Source organism: Fusarium oxysporum, chromosome 1, assembly GCF_000149955.1.
Source record: "Fusarium oxysporum f. sp. lycopersici 4287 chromosome 1, whole genome shotgun sequence".
NCBI lineage: Eukaryota > Fungi > Ascomycota > Sordariomycetes > Hypocreales > Nectriaceae > Fusarium > Fusarium oxysporum.
The window spans coordinates 185,399-206,558 of NC_030986.1; the positions used below are offsets into that span (position 1 = coordinate 185,399).

The following is a 21,160-nucleotide window of genomic DNA, read 5'->3' on the forward strand; positions in this document are numbered from 1 at the left end:
CGATATCTTTAACCATAATGTTATCACTGCAATTATGCATTACGAAGCCTTTTAACCTTGTTTATGTTGTTTCGGATGATACTAAGATCGTCAATGAACATGCTGATCTTCTCCTCCTGGGGGAGACATGAGGCCAATACATGGACCACTTTCTACTGCCTATGCTGTTTATAGCAAATTGACCAGAGGATATAAGGGATCCTATAATGGATAGCTTAAAATCCAAACCTCAACTTTCTCAACAACTCCTGCTAACGATCCACGCATACGCACCTCCATTAAGACTGAAGCAGGTATCAATTCCACAGTAGTGACCATGACAGCCAGCTTGAGCATTCTTGGGGTCTTTTGGTGTGTTGTGCATCCAAGGAAACCTCAAGTTGCTCGCTACAGCGCATCGCTCAGCTTCACTATGCTCTACATTATATACCGCGTTTTATTCCACCCGCTTGCAAAGTCCCAGGCCCTAAATTGGCGGCCGTTTCCGACGTATGCTATCATGCTGTACTTCACACATGCTCAATGCTAAGCTAAGCCCCATCAGATCTGGTACGCCCTAAAATGGACCTCCGGTCGATATCCGTTCATCATGGAAGAAACGCATCGTAAATATGGTATGTTATCCTCCTTTTTATCCTTTTTTTTTTTTGGTCATGCCAAGCATGCCCTGACTTCCGACTCGAGGCGATGTGGTGCGCATTGCCCCCAATGAACTTTCCTTCGCTACTGTGCAGGCCTATCACGATATCTACGGACATGCGCTTAAAGATAAGAAGAGGTTCATCAAAGGTTCTTGGTACGATGTAGCTGGAGACCACCCGGGTATCGTCAGCGTCAGAGACCCCGTACAACACTCGCGGCAAAGGAAGTACCTATCTCATGCATTCAGCGCCAAATCTTTACGCGGTCAAGAAACACTGATTCATGGTTATGTGGATCTATTCTTGGGCCAATTGCGCAATCTTGGAAGTCCTGGAGGAGCCGGAATCAATGTTGAGGAGGCCCTTAATTGGTTGACGTTCGATATCATCGGTATTGCTTCAACATTCCAGCTGTTCTTCATGCCCTAATTCGTGTGTTCTAGGTGACCTCGCATTTGGCGAGTCTTTTTCTGCTGTTGCTGAAGGGCGATCACACTTCTGGGTGTCACTCATTATTGATGCATCTTATGCCATGATGCTCTCAGGGTTGAGAAAACGTGTTCCCCTCGTCAACCTGTATCTACCATTTGTGGTCCCGAAAGATGCCAGTGCTATGCATCGAAAACATATGGCCTTGACTCGCGAGAAGATGCTGAAACGGCTTGAGATGCCCAATTCCGAAGACCGCGGAGATTTCTTCTCGCACCTGTTGCGCAAAGGTGGCAATAAAGTTCCGGAGCCTGAGCTTTGCCAACAATCCAATACACTTATTGTGGCTGGGTCGGAAACCACAGCTACATGTCTCACCGGGATTGTCTTTTGCCTACTGTCAAATCTGTCGTGTTTGGAGGCTCTTTCTAACGAAGTCCGTTCGCGATTCCAGTCGGACACAGAGATCACAGGAGACGCTACTGCAGATTTAAAGTACCTCTCTGCAGTTATTGAAGAAGGGCTTCGAATCTTTCCGCCTGCGCCTTTCGGTCTTCCCCGTGTTTCGCCCGGTGCTATAATAGACGGCCACTACATTCCTCCAGGCGTCGTTGTGAGTGTAGATCACTGGACTACCAAGCATGATGGACGCTACTGGAAAGATCCACACGCTTTTATACCAGAGCGTTGGATCGATGGGGGTTTTGGAGACACGAAGCAGGCCAGCCAACCCTTCTCACTTGGCCCGAGAGCTTGTTTAGGCATCAACCTGGCGTATCTTGAAATGAGGATTATTATCGCCAAGATGGTGTATCATTTTGACTGGGAATTGGTGAACAATGAAGTTGATTTGTTCAGGGATTCAAAGCTATACTTGCTGTGGAAAAAGCCACGTTTGTTGGTCCGTTTCCACCCTCACAATTAGATTTCCAATTGATACAATAAGTATCACTCTCTCCATGGACCTATCACAGTCTGTGTGCTGAGAAGCTTGGTTTTTCCTAAGTGCAAATTCAGTTTGACTTTTAATTCATTTAAGGCAACCTCTATTATTAATCTCCTGATCTTATTACTCTATCCCTTTGAGTGCTACAGCCCTTAGGGAGGTCACTCGCTGTACTTAGCTTAGTCACAAGGTTAATACGTGCAGGGTAGTTACCAGATAATTGTAAGATCTTCAATTTTAGCAAAATACTACCAAAAGCTCATGCTACTTAATATCTATTAAAACTATGAATTACCTACTGATTCTTAATGAAATATAAGTAAAAGAATATGGCTTTGATAATTATAGCTTTTACATATATGCATGGCAAATAGGCCTAGGCCTTACTGAAATACTAATCAACCTGCCTGAAGAGGCATTCGGCTGCAACTTCATGCCTTTAAACATAGAAGATCATGATTTCTACATTAATATACTGCCTCTAATACTACTTAAGCTATTTTAGCTTTTTATACCTATATCCCTTATATATATGATTTTAAATTCTGCGATAATGGCCTGCTATAGGGGTCTCACTGTTTAAGCCTTTGTAGAAAAGTTAAAAAGCTCGATGGCCTCGTATAAAGCTGACGGCAAGGGAAAAAGAAAAAAAGAAAAAAAAAAAAAAACATATCTCTTGTATAGTTATGGGTCTGCTATAGTAATAGCTGGGTCTCTTATCTTATGTAAAATGGCATTATTAATAGCTAAAACTCGGCTATTTCCGACCAGTTACGGATTGACCGGTAGGACGGGCTCTCGGCTGTATAAGTATATATATGGCTTGGGTTGGTGATTTACCTCGGAATTCATAAGGAAAATATAATCAAGAGCTATTAGAGCCCTCCTTCCCTAGGTGCTTAGGCCCCCCCTGCATTTAATTATTAAGTTTATGCCCCTGTGGAGGTTCTAGTTAATCTTACGCTATATATGGACTTTTAACTAAACTTTGCTTAACCTAGGTAACGAAGAGGCCCTTCTTAAGGCATTCCAAGCTACTAAGCTATGGTCTAACCTTATATCGAAGGTATTAGCCTAGCTCTATATACCAGGGAATAACATTGCTGTAGATAAGTATATAGTCCCTTTTATAGGCAGGAGCAAAGAGTAAGCCTATGCCCGTAGGGTTTAAAGTCTGGAGTATCGCCTAAAATTGTCTCTTTATTCGGTGGCTGTGGCATGTAAAGATATTACTATATACCGCTGTTATCATCGAGCTGCCGAAGAAGAAAAAGAAGCCAGCTGCAAAGCCGCAACAGGGGAAGAAGGGAAAGGGGAAGCCCAAGGAGACTGTGGTCCTCAGCAATACGGCAGGAGTTGTTATTCACCTAGTTAATATGCTGCCGAAGCAGACATATTATATCTTTGTGGATAACCCCTTCTCGCCTAATCTCTTCCATGCCCTTCGAGAAGCCAGGCATGGAGCTATAGGTATAGGCCGCCCTAACTATGGTATTACTAAGGACCTTAAAGTTACAAAAGGGAAGGATAAGGCAGGTGCCTTAGGCTTTAAATATAATAAAGTAAAGTCAATCCCTATGATAGATAACCTTGTATACCCAAGGGACTTATTTATATATAATTCCCTTACTAATTTATCCTTCCTAGGTTGCTTAAATCGCTTAGAAGGATAATAGCCTTGTGTTATTTCTCTCGACTATATACAGTGGTGCTAATGACTAATGCACGCCAAAGAGAAGAAGGAAGCCTACTAACAAAGGGGCATAATCTAAGCCAATACAGGAGACCTTTAGCGATGCTATAATAAAGGTTATTCCTATACCGACTATATCTGCTTCTTATAACGATGAAATGAATCACGTAGACCAAGGAGATCAGATAAGGTCCTATACAAGCTATAAGCACCGATTTTGCCGTGGCCCATAGCAGGCGCTCCTTTGGTCCTTAATTCTCGATATAACACTTACAAATAGATTCATTTTGCAGCTCAAGACCTCATAGCCGCGGTGGCCGCCTTATAAGACCCTCAAGACCTGGAAGAGGTGCATCTCCAACGCCCTATTTATCAAATTTGGCCAAGAAAGTGGCGCAAGGGAGAGATCTAGGTCAGGGAAAGAGGAGGACTTGACCGATACTCAATTACGGCAAAATCATCTGCAAAGGGATATTAATTATGTCAATAAGGGAACATTCTCGGATTGCCTTGCTTGCAAAGGGTTCAGACAGGGGCAGCCCCGACCCTTTAAAAAGAGGAAGATTGAAAATAGCTTCTTTTTGCAGCCGATATCAGATAATGCACAAAGTCGGCACCGAGGAGGCTCAGGCAGGCAGACCTTATACGGCTGTGAAGTCTGTGAGGTAGTGATTTGTCGCAATCAAAACTGCCGGGACTTTTACCGTCATACAAATTAGTATGTATGGAGAAGTACTGCTAGTTAAATCTATTTTGATTGGTCTAATACCCCTGTCGTGACCCCGCCTAAGGGCTGTGGCACTCAAAGGGATAATGCTCAGGCCTTTCGTTCAATTTCCAACTCAGCTACTGAGGTTCGCATATATTGCTTACCGTTACCGGTTCATAGAATATAGTATGTGGAAGGGAATGTATAGAGCTTCGTGTTTTTACTTAATAAGGGTGATGGTGAATTGATTTTGATGGAGTTGCGCCCCTCACCCTCGTTTGGCTCCTTGGCCAATTGCCGGGCTATATTTCAAAGCAGTAAATATTTCAAATCACAAGTGGACCGTGGACGAATAGAAAGTCGGCATCTGGCTTTAAAATGGTTGTCGCACACGGACCAATCAAAAGCTAGCAGTCTTGTCAAGGATTGACAGCCACCGCCTCCGTTTTCACTACTAGCCTCAGAAGATACCGCTCCTTACACATCATGTCTCCAGGAGAGAGCTCAAGAAAGGGCAAGCCGATTGCCAGACGGGCTTGTGATCTTTGCCGCAGCCGCAAATTACAGGTACATGAATACATACATGCCCCTCGAAACCAGTCCGTTGCGATCGACAGCTAACGTTGTAACAGTGTGTCTTCGATCAACTGGGTACGTCATGCAAACGCTGTGTGCAAGTCGAAATGCCATGCACCTTTATGACTACCCGCAAGCCTCGGGGCCCGCCTAATCGGTATGTAGCAATCAAGACTCATCCTTGATATTGATAATTTGCTGACATATTAGGGCAGTCGAGTTGCCGAAGCTAAAGCCCAGGGTCACGATCCTCACCACAAGGATCCAGAGAATGAAGGAACAGCTGCACATGCACAGTGTCTTCCGAAAAGCCTGTCCTCGTTGTCCTCGTCACTCGTCACATATTTGACAATTGAACATTTCTGCTCCAATGAGATTTTCGAGCTGTTGATTTCAGATTATCTCCAACACATCTATCCACTTCATCCCATTATACATCGACCACGTTTTCGAGTAGATTTCCAAAATAAATGCTACCAATCTGACCCATTCTTTTATCGACTATGCATCTCCCTTTCAGCTCTTGCCATCTCTTGGTCACCACGAAATTTTCAAAGTTATGGATTTCATCCTGACGAAACAATAAGCAGCATGGTGGAAAGGGCTCACTACTTGGTTGCACTCAGCAAGACATCGCAAAGATTACACACCGGTATCCAGCCCGACGCTCAAGACATGGTGTGCTCATATATACTGAGCGTGGCACTCCATGGTTCGGGTAGGACTCACTATGGTTGGGTGCACGCCTCCGAGGCGGTCTTGTGTATGAGGAAACTGAGCCTGTTCAGACGGGAATCACACTGTGATTTCGACAACATAAACTCTGAAATATGCAAGCGAGCATTTTGGATGATATTTATTGTAATGGCGTAAGTTACATCTGCTAAGACGCTCAAAAGCGAACTCGAGTCCTAGCTAACTAATTCTCGTAGCCACGATAGACTCACATATCCAGTGCCGCATACGGGGATCAGCTACAATCCAGCTTGTATTGACTGGGATTTCCTTGTTTTACTTGAGGTTGATGATCCATTTCCAGATAAAATGGAACTATGTGAAGATTCCACAGCCACGCCGCTGCTAGCTGGGTTCATTGCCTTAATTAAACTTTATCTCTGTGCAGTCGCATTGGGACCGGACAAAATGCCTGGAAACCCGCGTTATGGCCAATTCTCACCACCATGCCCAGAACAGACGTCCAATAGCTGTGGTAACAGCGTGCTCACTTTCGGACAAGGCATGGATATCATACAAGCTTGCGGAACATCAGCAGCCAACTACCTGACGAATTGAGACTTTTCAATAGAGACGGGCATGCAAATCAATGCACTTGTTCATTTGCCATCTCGCGGGCGAACATATACATGACAAGCCTCTTCATCCAAAGCATCGTCCTTGCGACGTTGTCAGCCAACAATACATTGTTTCAGGAACCAAATCAACACCATCATCAAGTGAAGCCCCTGGATGTATTTCAGTCTGGAGAAAGCAAAGACGATAATTGCCGACTGGGCAACCTTCGTAAGGAAATTGCTCTGGAATCATTCCATATAATCACTGTCACACCCATCTCCGCTCTCAAAGCAAACGGAACCGCCGCAGTAGGTTCCCCATACTCACTATGGCCGGCATGGCTTCCAATAAATTAGCCAAGGAAAAGCCAAGAGTGACCCGAAAGCATATACTGACCTCCACGTAGGTTTCGAAACTTCGGGAAATTACAGCTAGCTTATTGAACTGCAAAGTGGATCGCTCATATCGTGATAAAGAAGGAGAGGAGCAAGTTCAGTCTTGCATCAATCGCCTGATCGCTACTCTAGTTGAGCTCGATGATATAAAGCAGATACACGAAGAGTAAGGATGTTAGGGTTGGAAAACTTATAACACTGCCTCAAAACTATGAAAAGAACTTCGCTTGGGTTTTAAGAGTTTCCATCAGTGAATTTCCCATCCCGTGCAAGAAATCATAGAGTCCAGTTCAATAGCATGGTCTCGCCCACATGATGAGATGCTAAGTAAGAGGGTGCAGAGAATTACTTTCTCAATTCGTTACATTCAGTTGGACCGCTAGCGATTGGCAATTGTGGCTAGTACAGAGTTTGGCTCGTAGGTTTGGCCAATGTTGTCTCTTCTTGGGGAAAAAGCCGTGAACATGCTTCAAGAGGTTCTTTTAACTCCACATGTTGCCCGCTGGCAGAAAACTCGGACTCCTAGCCTATGAACACGCCCTCTTTGACCCGGTACGCGGTCGCAAGACCCTGCTTCATCCATGTTCTTTTTAGTGTTATACCGGAGCTCTTAGTATAGCTCTTGGTTCTCGTTGCGAGGCTTCTTGGTGTAGTCGATCCCAGCGCCAGCTCAGTTTTCTGATCCCACATCGTGCGCCTAGCGGACCGTTATATTCTCCCCTCCGGCCACGTCAGTCACAAGTCAATAACATAGCTGCGAAGTGTTCCGCAGCACCTTGGCTTGTACAGAAGCTAGACAATAGCATCTCTCAACAGTACGTAATAATATCTTGTTATTTTATGAATCCTGAAGTTATGGTCTATATTTCTATGTCTATTCTATTATCAAGTGCACTAAATGCCAGGAGAAGTCGGTGGTCTGTAGTTAGCCTCCTACCACATAACGCATCTTAGTATAGTACCTTTCATAAACAGACTTCTCTTAAGTATTCCCAAGTTCACAAATACTAGTAGAGACTGCAGTATGCAGTCGTTGTCTTAATTCCCTAGTAAGAGCCTTTCTCGCTCCAGGCATACATGATTAATAGCAGAGCAGAAAGTTTCCCTTAACAGGACTAACCCCCAGGTTCATGACTAAGTTGCCATAGAAGGGTAATTAGATAGTGGTTGAACTTCGCTACCGAAGGTTGTAAATCACAATTCATAACAGTAGTGCCGTTGGTCTCCATATTCTGCTACATTTTATTGAGGCTTTACTTTATATACTATTACACAGGTGCAAGACCTCAGTTGGAGTGACGTCAGACGAGTCCACGTTGAACTGACCATGAAAGGTTGCCGTACGGTTAGCGATGTTTCCACGATAAGCAAGTTCATGTCCTCACAAGGCACCCAGCCATGGCGTTACCACATCCTGGGCGATGCAAGAGCCCAACTGGTGGCAGATGCAGAATCTATTATCCGAACTTCGGACGGGCAAACGGGGCAGCACTTCAGGGATGGACCATTTGGCACATCACAATTGGTGCAGGGAACTTGAAAACCCTTGATGGGCGTTACGGTAGAGATAGCTAGCCAGCCAAAGTAGTCAGTACCATGCGGTTCTAATGCCGTTCTAATTGGTTATAGACTCTAACCACTGATTGATCAGCAGGTCGGTATTATTAAACGACCCGATGGTAAGTGGGCCGCCAGGTACCTCTGTACCGGGCACACCAAACCCCGGATTGAGTGAAGACTGTTTGATTGGTCATAGCCGTCTTTTCTTTTGACACTGCTTCCTCTATGTTTACTGATCGGTAGCGCCACCCAAGATCGCAATTACATAACACCCCCGTCTATCATCAAAATGCGTGATTGTCCGATAGAATTTTTCTTAGGGCCACACATGTCTTGCAGTGGTAGGACAGTGGTAAAGCCTGTCAGCTCGGGCCTCATACGTTTCCTGTAAAGCCGGAAGATGCTGCCTTTGCTCGTGACTTCTGGATTCTTGCTGAAGGACTGCTCGCCGAGGGCAAGATTCTGGTTTACAAGCCCAAGGTCAACGTCAGGAACTAGATTGGCTGCAGTGTTCAAGGCTCTCGAGGAAGTTTGGAATGGCAACGTGAGCGGTGACAAGTTGGTCTATACGCTGGGTTAGGTTTTAGCTTCTTGTGATATAGTTGTCATTCTTCAAAATATTTAGATCAGTAACATGAAACCGTTCATTAAACTAATTAATAATCGACTTCTTAGTTCTCCAGACCGAAGGCTAATTGCCCTCTTCTGTTTTCAGGCACAGCAGGCAGGTATGCATGCTGCAAGCCACATAGTGCTGTTCAGGGTGGACTGGCTCAGTCACGGCAAGACTGATCTCCGATTATGCTCTCGTGATTAGTGATCAGACAACGAGAGGTAGTCCCTTGTGGTTTTTATTTCAGCTTTCCCCACAGCCGGCATTAGCTCCGCATCTTATTTCTAAAGGCCATCATTGTCGTGTTCTGCACATATCGCGTTCTCTGTTGTTATCATAAAGTAATGTACAACCAAAGCGGCAGAACAGCGAAGCCAATTGTACCGGAAATGCATCCCAAAACAAACACAGCAGCCGATCAGGAGCTGTTACTTGAAAAAGCAGGAAGCCAACCGCTCACCGAGGGCTCACGAAAGTCCCTAGCAAGATCGGTTCTGGGGGCTTTAATGAGCTGGCCGCCGCTTGCCCCATATTAGACGTAAGATGCACCTGACCTGTGCACATCGGATGCTAACTGATCAGCTTCTCTTGTAGCCCAAACCCTTCTCAAGCATTGGATGTATATCGTTGTCTTCTCGCTCCCCCAAATCTCTTAGTATTCTTCCTATACCACGCCTATGACCTGTGGTCAGTTTCTTGTCTACTTCGGGGACTAGGCAACAAAGTGTTTCGTAGGCAGCTCAATGATATAGTTGCCAATGTTTTTCAATAATTAAGGTGTCAGGACAGAAACAGCAATGGCTCGTGCCTCATCACCCTGTTTTCTCACATCCAGTAGCGTGCTCGAGGGGGCAGAAGCATTCAACACCGCTGGTCGCGCCATATAGGGAGCGACTTTGATGGCGTGCCAGCGACCTTGCGGGGGCTGGAGGACGGTTCAAAGTTTCCAGACCTGGTGGACGAGATGCTGGACCAGGGGATCCAGGACGAGGTAGTTGAGGGCATAGTTCGCGAACCTGCTTAGAGTATGGGGAGAGCTTGGTGCTGTAGCTGCGTGGCTTCAGGCCGGGATGAAGCCTGCTGAAGACGACGCCTTGGCTCAAGGATCCTTGGAACTGAGAGTCTGGTATGTGCATTAATAATTCTATTCAAGAACAAGCCCTTAATGCATATTCTCTGAAGCCAAGCTCTCTGCGGTGATTATAAGCTACAGGTCTTGACAACAAATAGCACATCTGCATTCTCTCAAGAATATTTAGGTAACGCAGTTTACGCCTATGCAACCCTGTAAATCGCCCCCGATACGACAATGTTTCATGTTGCGGGGTAAGATATTTGGAGGCTCTTCACAGGGTGCCTAATTGGATTTGGCCCCCAAGGCAGAAAACGGGATAACCTTGCGAGATTCTGCCTGACATGGCTCTTTTTTTTTCATCTTTTTGTTTCAGTTTCACTTAACGCAGCGACGATTACGACATGGTATATAGTTGGGAGTCTCTCCAGACGAAACCAAGATTTGTCTTATTCCCGGGGTCGCGCTTCTAATCAAGAAGGTCGACCATTCCCGGCGACGATTAATAACCTTGCCAGCACCCCACAAACACTGCAACATGGCGATCCACAAGCTGACCCCCGTCCTCATGACAGGGAGTCTATTCCTGGGACTACTACTCGCCATCGGCCATCATCTCTACTACCATTATCTAGACGGGAGGGTCATCAAGAGCCAAAACCAACAGGAGTGGTTTCTCCGTGTCGGCACCGGTATAGCGTTCCTCGCAAGAGCCCTGTTGTCAGCAGCTGTCGGGTTCGCATACACGCAAATACTATGGCGAACTTTAAGATCAAAATCCGTCACTATCGAGGGGGTCAACTCGCTTTTTGGCGTCTTGCATAATGCTTGGGACTTTACTACTTGGGAGCTCTGGACAATTGCGCCGGCGCTTGCTGTAGTGGCCATAATAGCTTGGTAGGCAAGAACCTCGAACTATCTACAGCTTACTGACATTTACTTATAGGGCACTCCCATTAATTGCAGTTATTACTCCAGCTACACTTACCGTCCAGGTATCTGACCATCCAAATGTCACAGTTGTCGACGCTCCCATTCCACTGCTCGACTACGATAACATGCTCAACTTCGCCCAATTCACAGGGGTAGGTGGAGTTGGATACTACGCTCCTTCGAGCTATGTCTCACGGGTGCTCTTATCAGTGGCATCTCTCGGCTCTATCCTGACTATCCCAGCACCCTTTCCCAATTCGTCATATTCCGTCGACTTTTACGGCCCTTCAATTTCATGCGGTACACCTCGCAATGCGTCCTTTGCAAAACTTCTGGCTGAAGCTGTTAAGAACGAGACATGCTGCGGAGATTCCGCCGGATACGTAGGGTTTGTTCCAAGTAGTAACACAATGAACAGCACTGAGGAGGGCTATGCCTTGGCTGGTTTGCGGGGTGCAATGAACTACTCTCTCATCTCGACGGTATCGTCTATTGATCAGACGGCCAACGCCACCAGTTCGGCTAAGCTCTATGTTGTCGTGCCGGATAAGCCCGCGTCCAGCAGTTATATCATGGCAAACAAGTCGATCGAGTGCTCTCTTTATAATTCATCCTATGCCGTCAACTTCACGTTTGACAACGGCCGGCAGAATATTACCTACAAGTCTAAGAGACTGAAGGGAGTGACATCCATCGATGCCGGCCTCAACCAGGATACAGGCTCCAGTCAGTTCAATGCTGCTGTTGCTTATATCGCACTCATGGATTCCCTGGGTAAGCTGCTGCTTGGGAGTCTGGGGATATCGCACTACGGTGTTATGCGTCCAACCCAGACACAGATCATGAGCTCTGTTCTCATGGATGCCAAAGAGATGCAAGTTCTTGGTGGCGTAAATGCGGCGACAGACCGCTCAGAAGCACCAGAGTCTGTAATTGGGAATATCTCCATGGCTGATGCATTGGAGCAGCTGTTTACCAATGCTACGATAAGCCTCTTCAGTAACTCAAAGTTACTGTAAGTGCACTCGTGTTGTCTTTTTGACCGGAACTCTGTTAACACTTCTAATAGGCAAAACGATACCGCTGCATCTCATGGTAACATCACCTACCTCACCACGCAAATCGCCTTTTCTTATGAGCCGCGCAACCTTTTCATTGCATATGGGATGGGCGTACTGGCTTCTGCGATTATTGTCATCGTCGGACTGCTATGCATCAAGTCTGCATCGGCATCCTATGCAACTACTTTCTCAACTATTCTGCGGACTACAAGGAACCCCGATATCGACACTATCGTCCCTGCAGCAGAAACATCTGGCGCAGAGCCTTTGTCGAGATATCTTGGAGATACTCGCCTGGTATTGCGACGTCAGGGACGCAGGCTGGAAGGTATAGACGAGGATATAGTGACTCTCTTTGCTATAGACTCGATACCGGATGAGAAGGGTAGGCAGAAAGTCTCTGCAGATGGTTCTTCTCGACAGGAGGATAGAGGGTATCAATACTCGGATGCAAGTATTGAACTTTTGAGCAATGTCGAGCATTCCGCTACAGATACAAGTTCTGGAAATGGTGGTAGCCGGATGTACCCTCGTGGAAACTGAGTAGCAAGAATAACAAACCGGGGCATAACGTCAAGGGTTCAGACAGAACAGAAAGGCTATCGTAAATCATAGAGCGATATTGATTATGTAGATATTCATGTCATGTCATTAAATCTCAACGCTTGCAAGCTGTTTTACAAATAGCCCTGATTAAACCCAATTCCATCGGAGAGCAAACCCATCTCTTGGGCAAAATACAAAGCTTGGTCATTCTGAGCCCAACTCACTGCCCCCTGAAGACGCTGTAACAGATCCTCCGTTGTCTCCATGCCCATTGCCGATTCACTGAACTGTGACTGCTCAGACACAGGAGATGGCTCTTCCGTAGTCTCGGAATGTGTCTTTTGCGCTCGTTCCGCAACTTCGTAGACTATAGGCGTTTGGGGTCCTATGTCTATACCCATCTGCATAGCAAAACCCACGGATGGGTCGTCTTCCATCCATCGCGAAAAGCTTTTCGCATATGTTGCTGGCGATAGTGGTCGAGGGAGGGATATCTGTTGCGTCATTGGCATTGGCATTGGCGCGAATTGTGGTTGTCCTAATAGCATGGGCATCAAAGAACGGTTCCTGTTGAAGAAACGTCTTAGAGCAGCTGGAAAGTCACTATCTTGAGCCAGGCGATCTTGACTAAGACACACATCGATGGTCAAAGCCAGTCTAAGATATTGCGTTGGACTTCGGGCCAGTACATCAGCGTGATCGTTGGTAAGCATCATTTGTGGAGGTTCCTCGCGGTCACTGCACTCCATAAAGTATCGAATGGTCTTGGAAATAGAGTGAACGCCGTCGTACTTGGGGTGAAGCTCCCTGAAAACTTGGATGAGGACGTTGAGTCGCGATTGCTTGGAAGCAACTTCTGGACGGGCCCATATCTCGGTCGCGGAAGAGGCAGTGGACATCTTCATGTCGACCATGTGCATCGCGAGAGGGAGGGCTGTGCATGCTACAGCGCTGCTGGGTAGCCAACGGGTGAGTCGATGTGGGTGTAGTCGGGCAAAGCATTCTGCTATGCTTTTGGTGGCGTTTCGGAGATCTCTTCGGTTGTTCTTGAGAAATTGCGTCTCGTGTGATGCGGTGGGATTTTGGTTGACGAGACCTAATATCAGACCGAGGTGAAGTTCGTAGTTGCAGAGGGCGACTTGGCTGGCGCTGAAGAAATTGTCAGTAACTGAGTTTCAAGTGGGATTAGGTGAGCTTACTGGAAGTATATCCAGACTAGATTAGTGAACAATACCGCAGAGTCCTCGTATCCTCCTGAACTCAATGTCAAATCTTGAATGGCGAGCGGTGGTCTTGTAGCCACTGCCCAGTTCTTCAGTGACCTCTTGTGTTCCTGTACTTGCGCATACGCTGTCGAATGTGCTTCTGCATCTAAGATCGGTAATGTCTCGGTAGGATACACTAGACCCAGGACATCTGTAAGAGTAACACAAAGTTCTGTAAGGCGTTCTAATGTAAGGATGAGCTTGTGCTTTGTGGCGATGTTGTAAACCCGCGACGACTCAAGTTCATCGACGAGATCATCGTAACATAATGGGGAGCAGTTCGCAAAGTCGAAATGGGCACTAGTGATCTGGATGTTCCTGCGAACGCAGAGGGGCATGATTCGGTCGCGGATAATACAGCACCACCAGATACGTTTAAGTATGTTCCGTCTCTTGACATCTTGTTGTGATATGTGTAGTCCGTAAGAGGGGGAGTCGTAACTGTCGGCGTCGCATGACTTGGCGTGTTGAATTGCGATTCGGAGCCATCTGCTATTTGCCTTGCCAGGTCCGGAACGGAAGGTTGGGCACCAGTAGGTCAGGAGGAGGGCAGACTGTGCGATGGAGATGGGATCGGGGTCGGTCGAGAAGTCGTATAGAAGCTAGATCAATGTTAGAAACGGCATTCCCAACAATAACGTAATATTCACCTTGGCCTTGGTGTAGAAAGCCTCCTTGGCTTCGAGGATGGTGGCGAATCCCAGCGTGCGGAGACTCTCCTTTGAGACAAACTTTATTTGTTAGAACAACCAGCACACAGAAATGGTGATGTCAACGTACAGTGCACGAAGCAAACATCATCGATTGCAACAGAAGCATCGAAACAGGCGTCCCGGACGTCGCAGAATTAGGTGTAGGATCGTACGCATTCCAGAAATCGGCTTCGTTGATAAGAGGGAGTAACGGATGAATGTAGAGGAAGTAATGTCGGATGAATTCGTCGAGGATCGGCTTGGAAGGGACGCGTAGACAGCCTTGAGCATTTAGATGGTAGAAATCGCAGTCGCGCATGTTGAGGGTCCTCAGGAAGGGCATTGATGAGTATAGAGCTTTGAGTTCGGATCGAACGGGTTCGCTGGGCTCTTCGATAATTGAGGGTGTATATGGTGGGATCTCTCTAATCTCTTCGACGACATCTTCAGTGGTATTCGTCGTGGGCGACTCGAGGTCTACCCGCTCCTGATGTTCGACTGATGTTTTGTATTCGCTTTCTTCTAGTATATGTAGCACGGCAGTCGCATCGTCGACAGGACTCGTAGGGTTATCGTGGTTCGAAGACGGCGACGTGGATGCAGCTGCCGTGACGGCTTCACAGTCCCGAATGAGGTCGGCATTGTCGGAGACGACGGACGCGCCTCGATGAGGAATGGGACTACAACACGTCAGTATATCATAGGCGGTGATGATATCGATAACATACAAAGCATCAGCGCGACGAGCGACGACGCATTCGCAGCCGTCAAGTCGACAGTTCGTGCAAGGCGTAGACGTGCGGGTGACATCACACCGGACCTTTCGCTTGCGACATTTAAGGCACGCCTTTGTCGCGCGCTTCCTCGAGACAGGCTTCTTGGCGAAGCGAATCGGTTGCTGAGTGTTGTTCATCCTGGTACAAGGCGGAGACGATGGTACCCGAGGTTGAAGAGGAGGAGCAGGAGCAGAGAGAATGAACCCCAGATTTACCCCAAACTTCACTGTCTCGCTGAGTGGTGGTAGATGAGGCCCCCTGCTAGGGGCTAAGGGGCTGGACCCATGTGGGACGACGGTAGTGAACCTCGGAAATCTCGGCTAGAGGGGTTCATGCCCCACGGGGAAGCTTTGCGTATTCCTCTCAGCGCGATAGAGATAGGAACAAGATAAGAATTACTAATGTTTCGGCCACTGTAGCTTGTGACGTTACTGTTTTGAGCTGGCTTCAGAGTGCGATATTCCTTCTTGGAGTCTAGATTGCACTGACAGCAGCTCTGACATTGGTCCAGGTGGCGAACGGCATATTCCGGCTAAATGAACTGTTCTGCCAACACAGCTCAACGTCACCCGAGAAAAAGGCTAGAGGCCTGCTGACGTCTTCGTAAGTGTTGACGGCTCGCTTATCTTGCATGTCGTTGTGTTTACGCATTGTACTATAGTATGAATCCATGACTCAGACCCCTGACGTGATGGTGTTTTTAAGGCATTGCGTATTTAACCTTATTTATAAGTAAACTACCGTGATCTAATAGTCGCAGCATTTGGTACATGTCTAAGGAGTAATCCGGATTTATCCTTTTCCTTGAACTTAGTCAATAGCCATTTGAAGGGGGATTTATCCCTTTGCTAATCGCATTATCCTGAAATTGATAATCTCTAGGGTAACCCAGAGACGCTACGTCATGTATCTAAGCCAGAGCGATAGTCGTGTAACGTTGTCTTCAGCCACTTCCCTATCAAAGTCCGGTCGGACTCCTCGGACATCAGAAGCTTAAATACTTTTCTTCCCAGCAAATCTCAACTGCGAACACGTTGCGCGTGACTAACTCAATGGAGCCCAAGCTTGCTGAACCAGACCACGTTTATTGGTGCTATTTTTATCTCGTGTTAGTGGAGCGTGGCTGTGCCAACAGTCAACGGCTCGTTCCAGACGTAATCGGTACGAGCCACAAAATGAATGTCACGATACCATCAATTAACCCTTGTAGCTCGTAGGTGTCGCCGAATCTACCGTGTTAGACCCTGCTTGATACGAGGACGTCACATCGTAACAGAGCCGGAATGCAAATGGGGCTTGTGTCTAATTACAGTAGCTTTGCCCTCGTCCTTTCTAGGGATGCTCCCTTGATCATGTTATTGTCTCAGTATAATTTCATCGAAACGACCCATTCTTTTTTCTTCATATTTACTTTTTCTCTTCACTAGACATAATTTATTCTATGGATTTACTATCTTGCTAGCATATACCAACTCCACAATGGTAAAGAGGTTCGATGGCCTTGAGTTTTGGGAGCAACGATGCAAGGCTCTACAGCTATCGCAAACGCCCGCTACAAAATCACCTACCGAGAGCGAGCCGTCCCTGTCGTTCGAAAGCCCAGAAATACCCAGCGCCGAGCCAGCATCACCAGCTCTATCACTAATAAAATGGCCGACGACTGCAAAACCACTCGGAAGCGTCGCTGATTCCGAGCCCATCTTCATTCAGACTGTTTCTGCAGTCCACGACGTCCGCAGTTCCATGTCCTTTTCACCCTCATTGGACCAACATAGCCAGTCTGCATGCGTGTTACGGCCAAGCAGCTTCGAAGGAAAGGAGGAGTTCCTCACTGTTATTAGCAGAGATGGATCAGATATAAAACGAGACAGCAGTCTGGACGACAGACGGTCACAATTAGGTGGCACAAATATCACACAACTCAGACGAAGATCACCACTGCGACTCCAAACAACCAACCTATCTGGAATGGCACAGCGCCAACAAAGGCATTCAATGATGCCAAATCTTCCGGCCTCAAGTCCCAACAATACACCGCTAGATCACAGGCACACATTGAGTGCCTCTGCAGATTGCAACAAGTGCATCACCCGCCAAACAGACAAAGCGTTCGAAGCTCTCACCAACGCCCTAAACAACAAACGCCAAGACGAAACAAAACACCTAACAATTATCCGACCGACCATAGACTGCCGCATGCCTTCGCTCAAGTCGCCGAAACCGATTCGACCAAAGATGATACGACAAAAGACCCAGCAATGGGCGGAGACCCAGGAAGACCTTGATAGCTCCACAGCGAGCTCTTTGTCAAGCCCGATGAGTCCAATGATGCCAATTCAGATCTCATTAGATGGGAAGGACTTGGATAAGTCTGAAATACCCCCGATGGGTTGTAATCTGGATCATGACTTGGGCGACTTTTTGAAGTGGGAAGCACGAAATGTATGTGCTTATGGATATGGGACAAATGGGTATACCCTTTCGCCATAGTCTATTGAAAACGATTTAATGATGGGAGGATGATATACGGTTAAATTGCTGGACATCCTATGACTAGAATATTCCCTAATAATACCCTCATAATTGACAAGAATCGACTACTCACAGAAGTGGGCGAGATCAACTGAAACGAATTCTCGCCGTACTGGTTCAAATCACTTGGAGAGGTTAAAATGTCTAAGAAATTATAGTCAGTTCTAGATTTCATCAATGCTCATAACGTTACCTATTACTGTACTGCAAATGATGGACCCATATAATCGGCTATAATATACAAATTGGGCATAAACCCAATGATTTCATCCAATGATATTTGAGAACGCTCTTCGGACCAAAGGACACAACAGTCAACATCCAGTCTAGTCAAGGCGTAATTGGTGATTTTGCGCTATGCTTGGATTTATTGCTTGTCGGCTTTCCTTCCAATTACGTGCTTTTTTCCCTTAATTCGACCTTGGTTGCTGAGTAATGGGAATATCATCAAGTTAACCCATTGCTCCAGGTGAGGGGTCATTTCAGTGACCTAACCACTATATAAAGACATACGCATCTGTTGTAATAATCCTCATTATTCACGACATATTCAGCGACAAAACATGGCCTCAGCAACTTCATTCCGCGACCTCGTTGGCATTCCCGCCTCTACGGCTAGCCCCTCTGATAGCGTTCTCATCATCATTGACGCGCAGAATGAGTACGCTGAGGGACAGCTTAAAGTTACCAACGCTGCTGAGTCGCGAAAGGTCATCGCTGGGCTTTTGGAGAAATACAGAGCCGCAAATGGAAGTATCGTGCACGTTGTCCATGATACACCAGAGGGCGCACCGGTCTTCACCCCGGGTACTAAGCTCGCTGAGGAGTTTGACGAGCTGAAGCCCAAGGACGGCGAGGCTGTTATCCACAAGAACTTCCCTGGTTCTTTCACCAAGACGGATCTTCAGAGCGTCTTGGATAAGACTGGAAAGAAGAAGGTTGTTCTTACAGGCTACATGGTAAGTCGTTGAGTTATACGTAACTGAGATATGAGACTAATTGCGACCAGGCCCATGTCTGTGTCTCGACTACTGCGCGACAGGCTGACGAGCTTGGCTTTGACGTCATCATCCCTGAGGATGCCGTTGGTGATCGCGATATCCCCGGCGTTGACGCCTCACAACTGGTCAAGGTTTCACTGAGCGAGATTGGCGATGCCTTCGGAACCATCATCAAGAGCAGCAGCATTGCTTAGAATTATCTATAAGCGATATAAACTTTTACAATCTATGTCATTACACTTCATTAAACGTTCATTCCTGCTTCTCTGAGAATTCCGGCTGTACGAGTTCTCTCCGTGTGAATTTGACGTTGAAATCTGTCTGCTTGACAAACCAGGCGTTGATGATCCTCCACTCCTTGCTTGGGTCCTCAAAGTTAATCTGCTTCTTGTTAGTATTGCCTTTATGCACATGCGGGATGAGTATAGCTTACCTCGAATCGTCTTAGAAGACTAGGCACAACCTTGTAGATCTCCAATAGACTGATGTTCTTGCCAATACATGTTCGGCTACCCATGCCGAATTGGAACATCATACCCGTCATCTTCTTGATGCGCTTATCTTCCTCCTCAGCATCGAGGTTGGGGTCGGGCAACCAGCGCTCAGGTCGGTACTTGTCCGTATCGGTGCCAAAGATCTCTGGGCGGTTATGGATGATCCATGCTGAGACACCGACGATTGTGCCGCCCTTAATGAACTCGCCTCCGATCTCTGCTCCTTGGGGAGGAACGATTCTCTCAAGAGGAAGACCTGGAGCTGGGTGCATTCGGAAAGCTTCTTGGACACAAGCATGGAGGTAAGGGAACTTCTGAGCCTCAGAGAACGTGACCAGACCAGACTCGTAGTCAGAAAAGACACCGGCCTTGGCAGCCTCATCAAGCTCGTTCTTGAGCTTCTGGTAGCACTCGGGGTTTCGGAGGAGGTAGTAGAAGACGGCGGAGAGTGTGATAGCTGTGGTTTCTGAACCTGCAAAGGCCATAGAAACTGCCATGGTCTGTACCAAGGTGTCTGTCATGAACTCGGGGCGGGCTTCGCGAGCGGCAATGAACTTGGAGAGCAAGTCCTGGCCGAGGGGCTGCTTCTTGAGATTGCTGGTGGGGAGGCTATCGACAGACTTGAGTTCAGGGATGAGACGTTCGGCCATACGGGCACGGGCAAAGCGTGCAACGGCGATTGTTGAGTCAAAGAGTCCCCACTGGGAGAGCTTGAGGTAAATAGGGTTCTTCTGGAAGATTAGGTCAAGGAAAGGAATTTGTCCGACCTAAGATCTGTTAGTCAAGAACATGACCAAGTGAACGGATGACTTACAGGTGCAACATAGAGGAACAGCTTGCCCAGGTACGCAACAATACCCTCAACATCTTCATTCTTCTCAATGAATCCATGTCTCTTGCTGTAAGTGATCTCGCCAATGACATCAAAGGCGTAGAACTGAAGCCACTGTGTAAAATCACAGACATCAGCCCTCTTGGCAAAGAGCTTTTCGGTCTGTTCCAAGAACAGCTTGGTGGTGTTATCGACAAATGGTTCGTATTGAACCAGTGCGCTCATGGAGAAGGCAGAGTTGACACATCTGCGGAATTGGGAGTGGAAGTCATTGTCTGTAGTGCTGAAGAGAGATGCGAGACGGTGGCCCTTGACCACGGATTGTTGGACAATGTAAAAGTCGGACTGAGATAGTCAATATCAAGATTTCTTGGCTTGGACGTAAGAACATACCTTGACATAGCCCTTGCTAAGGCCATAGATGGACTTGAGAACAGCAGGGTCGGCAAATGATAGAGTGTTTGGTCCCAATCTGACAATATCACCATGCTTAGCATGGAGTTTCTGCAGTGTCACTTCAGGTCTCTGTCCATAAACATCCCAGAAGCGCCACCAATCCGTCAAAGACGCCAGAAAAGGGCCGGGGTATTTATTTAGACCATGGTGATATCTGTTCTTGACCAGCCACGCGACAGTCAGTGATGTAAGTACCAACACCCAATGCTGGGCGAGGGCACTGAGAAGAGTTTCAACCAAGCCACTGTGCATGTTGAAGGCACGAAAAGGGCAAGCAAATTAAAGAATTGTTGAAGAAAGTACTGAAGTGGTTTATTTCCTATTTTATTTTTTACTCTAGCATACTCTCTTCTTATATCAATTTCCACTTAGACCAGATCTTGATGACAGTCTCGGTCTTCGGGTACTCCAGGTTTGCCCCCACAGGCCATTCTGGGGTATTTGGGGACAAAATGATCCACCATCTCGGCAAGTAAACACGGCAAGTAGAGCTGATGCAAATATCCGAGCGCAATTTTACGTTTTGGTAAATAAATGCCATCATAATTATTTAGCAACCGCTCATTACTGGGAAAACGAGGCGAGGAGAGTTTTTCCCTGCGACATGCCTGCGTTGGAGCTAATAAATGTCGTCGGCAGATGTGA

General features: G+C 46.9%; 9 protein-coding genes across 9 annotated transcripts; 6 read left to right on the forward strand and 3 right to left on the reverse strand.

Moving 5' to 3' along the window:
* Positions 1-589: 589 nt before the first annotated feature.
* FOXG_10874 (uncharacterized protein) lies at positions 590-1,831 on the forward strand (the record flags this gene model as incomplete). The annotated part of the gene is made up of 4 exons (XM_018390347.1): positions 590-614; positions 685-1,032; positions 1,085-1,683; positions 1,754-1,831. 4 exons carry the CDS (start codon positions 590-592, stop codon positions 1,829-1,831), a joined length of 1,050 nt encoding a protein of 349 aa, XP_018248789.1.
* Positions 1,832-4,888: 3,057 nt separating this feature from the next.
* Positions 4,889-6,773, forward strand: FOXG_10875 (uncharacterized protein). The gene is made up of 5 exons (XM_018390348.1): positions 4,889-4,985; positions 5,051-5,151; positions 5,210-5,863; positions 5,927-6,595; positions 6,694-6,773. Exons 1-4 carry the CDS (start codon positions 4,905-4,907, stop codon positions 6,285-6,287), a joined length of 1,197 nt encoding a protein of 398 aa, XP_018248790.1. The 5' UTR covers positions 4,889-4,904; the 3' UTR covers positions 6,288-6,595; positions 6,694-6,773.
* Positions 6,774-10,284: 3,511 nt separating this feature from the next.
* FOXG_10876 (uncharacterized protein) lies at positions 10,285-12,602 on the forward strand. Its single transcript, XM_018390349.1, has 3 exons — positions 10,285-10,824; positions 10,874-11,875; positions 11,930-12,602. The coding sequence occupies exons 1-3, from the start codon at positions 10,466-10,468 to the stop codon at positions 12,462-12,464; spliced, it is 1,896 nt and encodes a 631-aa protein (XP_018248791.1). The 5' UTR covers positions 10,285-10,465; the 3' UTR covers positions 12,465-12,602.
* Positions 12,513-15,618, reverse strand: FOXG_10877 (uncharacterized protein). The gene is made up of 5 exons (XM_018390350.1): positions 15,153-15,618; positions 14,513-15,104; positions 14,383-14,463; positions 13,667-14,334; positions 12,513-13,616 (listed from the first exon to the last, which is right to left on the reverse strand). The coding sequence occupies exons 1-5, from the start codon at positions 15,335-15,337 to the stop codon at positions 12,599-12,601; spliced, it is 2,544 nt and encodes an 847-aa protein (XP_018248792.1). The 5' UTR covers positions 15,338-15,618; the 3' UTR covers positions 12,513-12,598.
* Positions 15,619-15,674: 56 nt separating this feature from the next.
* FOXG_20398 (uncharacterized protein) lies at positions 15,675-16,148 on the reverse strand (the record flags this gene model as incomplete). The annotated part of the gene is made up of 1 exon (XM_018400680.1): positions 15,675-16,148. Exon 1 carries the CDS (start codon positions 15,870-15,872, stop codon positions 15,675-15,677), a length of 198 nt encoding a protein of 65 aa, XP_018248793.1. The 5' UTR covers positions 15,873-16,148.
* Positions 16,149-16,252: 104 nt separating this feature from the next.
* Positions 16,253-16,452, forward strand: FOXG_20399 (uncharacterized protein; the record flags this gene model as incomplete). The annotated part of the gene is made up of 2 exons (XM_018400681.1): positions 16,253-16,361; positions 16,418-16,452. 2 exons carry the CDS (start codon positions 16,253-16,255, stop codon positions 16,450-16,452), a joined length of 144 nt encoding a protein of 47 aa, XP_018248794.1.
* Positions 16,453-16,497: 45 nt separating this feature from the next.
* On the forward strand, positions 16,498-17,816 carry FOXG_10878 (uncharacterized protein). Its single transcript, XM_018390351.1, has one exon. It carries the CDS (start codon positions 16,680-16,682, stop codon positions 17,688-17,690), a length of 1,011 nt encoding a protein of 336 aa, XP_018248795.1. The 5' UTR covers positions 16,498-16,679; the 3' UTR covers positions 17,691-17,816.
* A 260-nt stretch (positions 17,817-18,076) lies between these two features.
* Positions 18,077-19,011, forward strand: FOXG_10879 (uncharacterized protein). The gene is made up of 2 exons (XM_018390352.1): positions 18,077-18,691; positions 18,742-19,011. Exons 1-2 carry the CDS (start codon positions 18,296-18,298, stop codon positions 18,925-18,927), a joined length of 582 nt encoding a protein of 193 aa, XP_018248796.1. The 5' UTR covers positions 18,077-18,295; the 3' UTR covers positions 18,928-19,011.
* FOXG_10880 (uncharacterized protein) lies at positions 18,986-20,842 on the reverse strand (the record flags this gene model as incomplete). The annotated part of the gene is made up of 4 exons (XM_018390353.1): positions 20,453-20,842; positions 20,042-20,404; positions 19,167-19,994; positions 18,986-19,114 (listed from the first exon to the last, which is right to left on the reverse strand). The coding sequence occupies exons 1-4, from the start codon at positions 20,765-20,767 to the stop codon at positions 18,986-18,988; spliced, it is 1,635 nt and encodes a 544-aa protein (XP_018248797.1). The 5' UTR covers positions 20,768-20,842.
* Between the last annotated feature and the right edge of the window lie 318 nt (positions 20,843-21,160).

Bases quoted from the DNA above. Each gene is read 5' to 3' on its own strand.
- FOXG_10875 (XM_018390348.1), top strand. From the start codon at position 4,905: ATGTCTCCAGGAGAGAGCTCAAGAAAGGGCAAGCCGATTGCCAGACGG. The intron at 4,986-5,050 runs GTACATGAATAC...ACGTTGTAACAG, and splicing joins GCCGCAGCCGCAAATTACAG to TGTGTCTTCGATCAACTGGG. The intron at 5,864-5,926 runs GTAAGTTACATC...TAATTCTCGTAG, and splicing joins ATGATATTTATTGTAATGGC to CCACGATAGACTCACATATC.
- FOXG_10876 (XM_018390349.1), top strand. From the start codon at position 10,466: ATGGCGATCCACAAGCTGACCCCCGTCCTCATGACAGGGAGTCTATTC. The intron at 10,825-10,873 runs GTAGGCAAGAAC...ATTTACTTATAG, and splicing joins GTAGTGGCCATAATAGCTTG to GGCACTCCCATTAATTGCAG. The intron at 11,876-11,929 runs GTAAGTGCACTC...CACTTCTAATAG, and splicing joins TTCAGTAACTCAAAGTTACT to GCAAAACGATACCGCTGCAT.
- FOXG_10877 (XM_018390350.1), bottom strand. From the start codon at position 15,337: ATGAACAACACTCAGCAACCGATTCGCTTCGCCAAGAAGCCTGTCTCG. The intron at 15,105-15,152 runs GTATGTTATCGA...GACGTGTTGTAG, and splicing joins GCTCGTCGCGCTGATGCTTT to TCCCATTCCTCATCGAGGCG. The intron at 13,617-13,666 runs GTAAGCTCACCT...CAATTTCTTCAG, and splicing joins CTAGTCTGGATATACTTCCA to CGCCAGCCAAGTCGCCCTCT.
- FOXG_10878 (XM_018390351.1), top strand. From the start codon at position 16,680: ATGGTAAAGAGGTTCGATGGCCTTGAGTTTTGGGAGCAACGATGCAAG.
- FOXG_10879 (XM_018390352.1), top strand. From the start codon at position 18,296: ATGGCCTCAGCAACTTCATTCCGCGACCTCGTTGGCATTCCCGCCTCT. The intron at 18,692-18,741 runs GTAAGTCGTTGA...AATTGCGACCAG, and splicing joins TTGTTCTTACAGGCTACATG to GCCCATGTCTGTGTCTCGAC.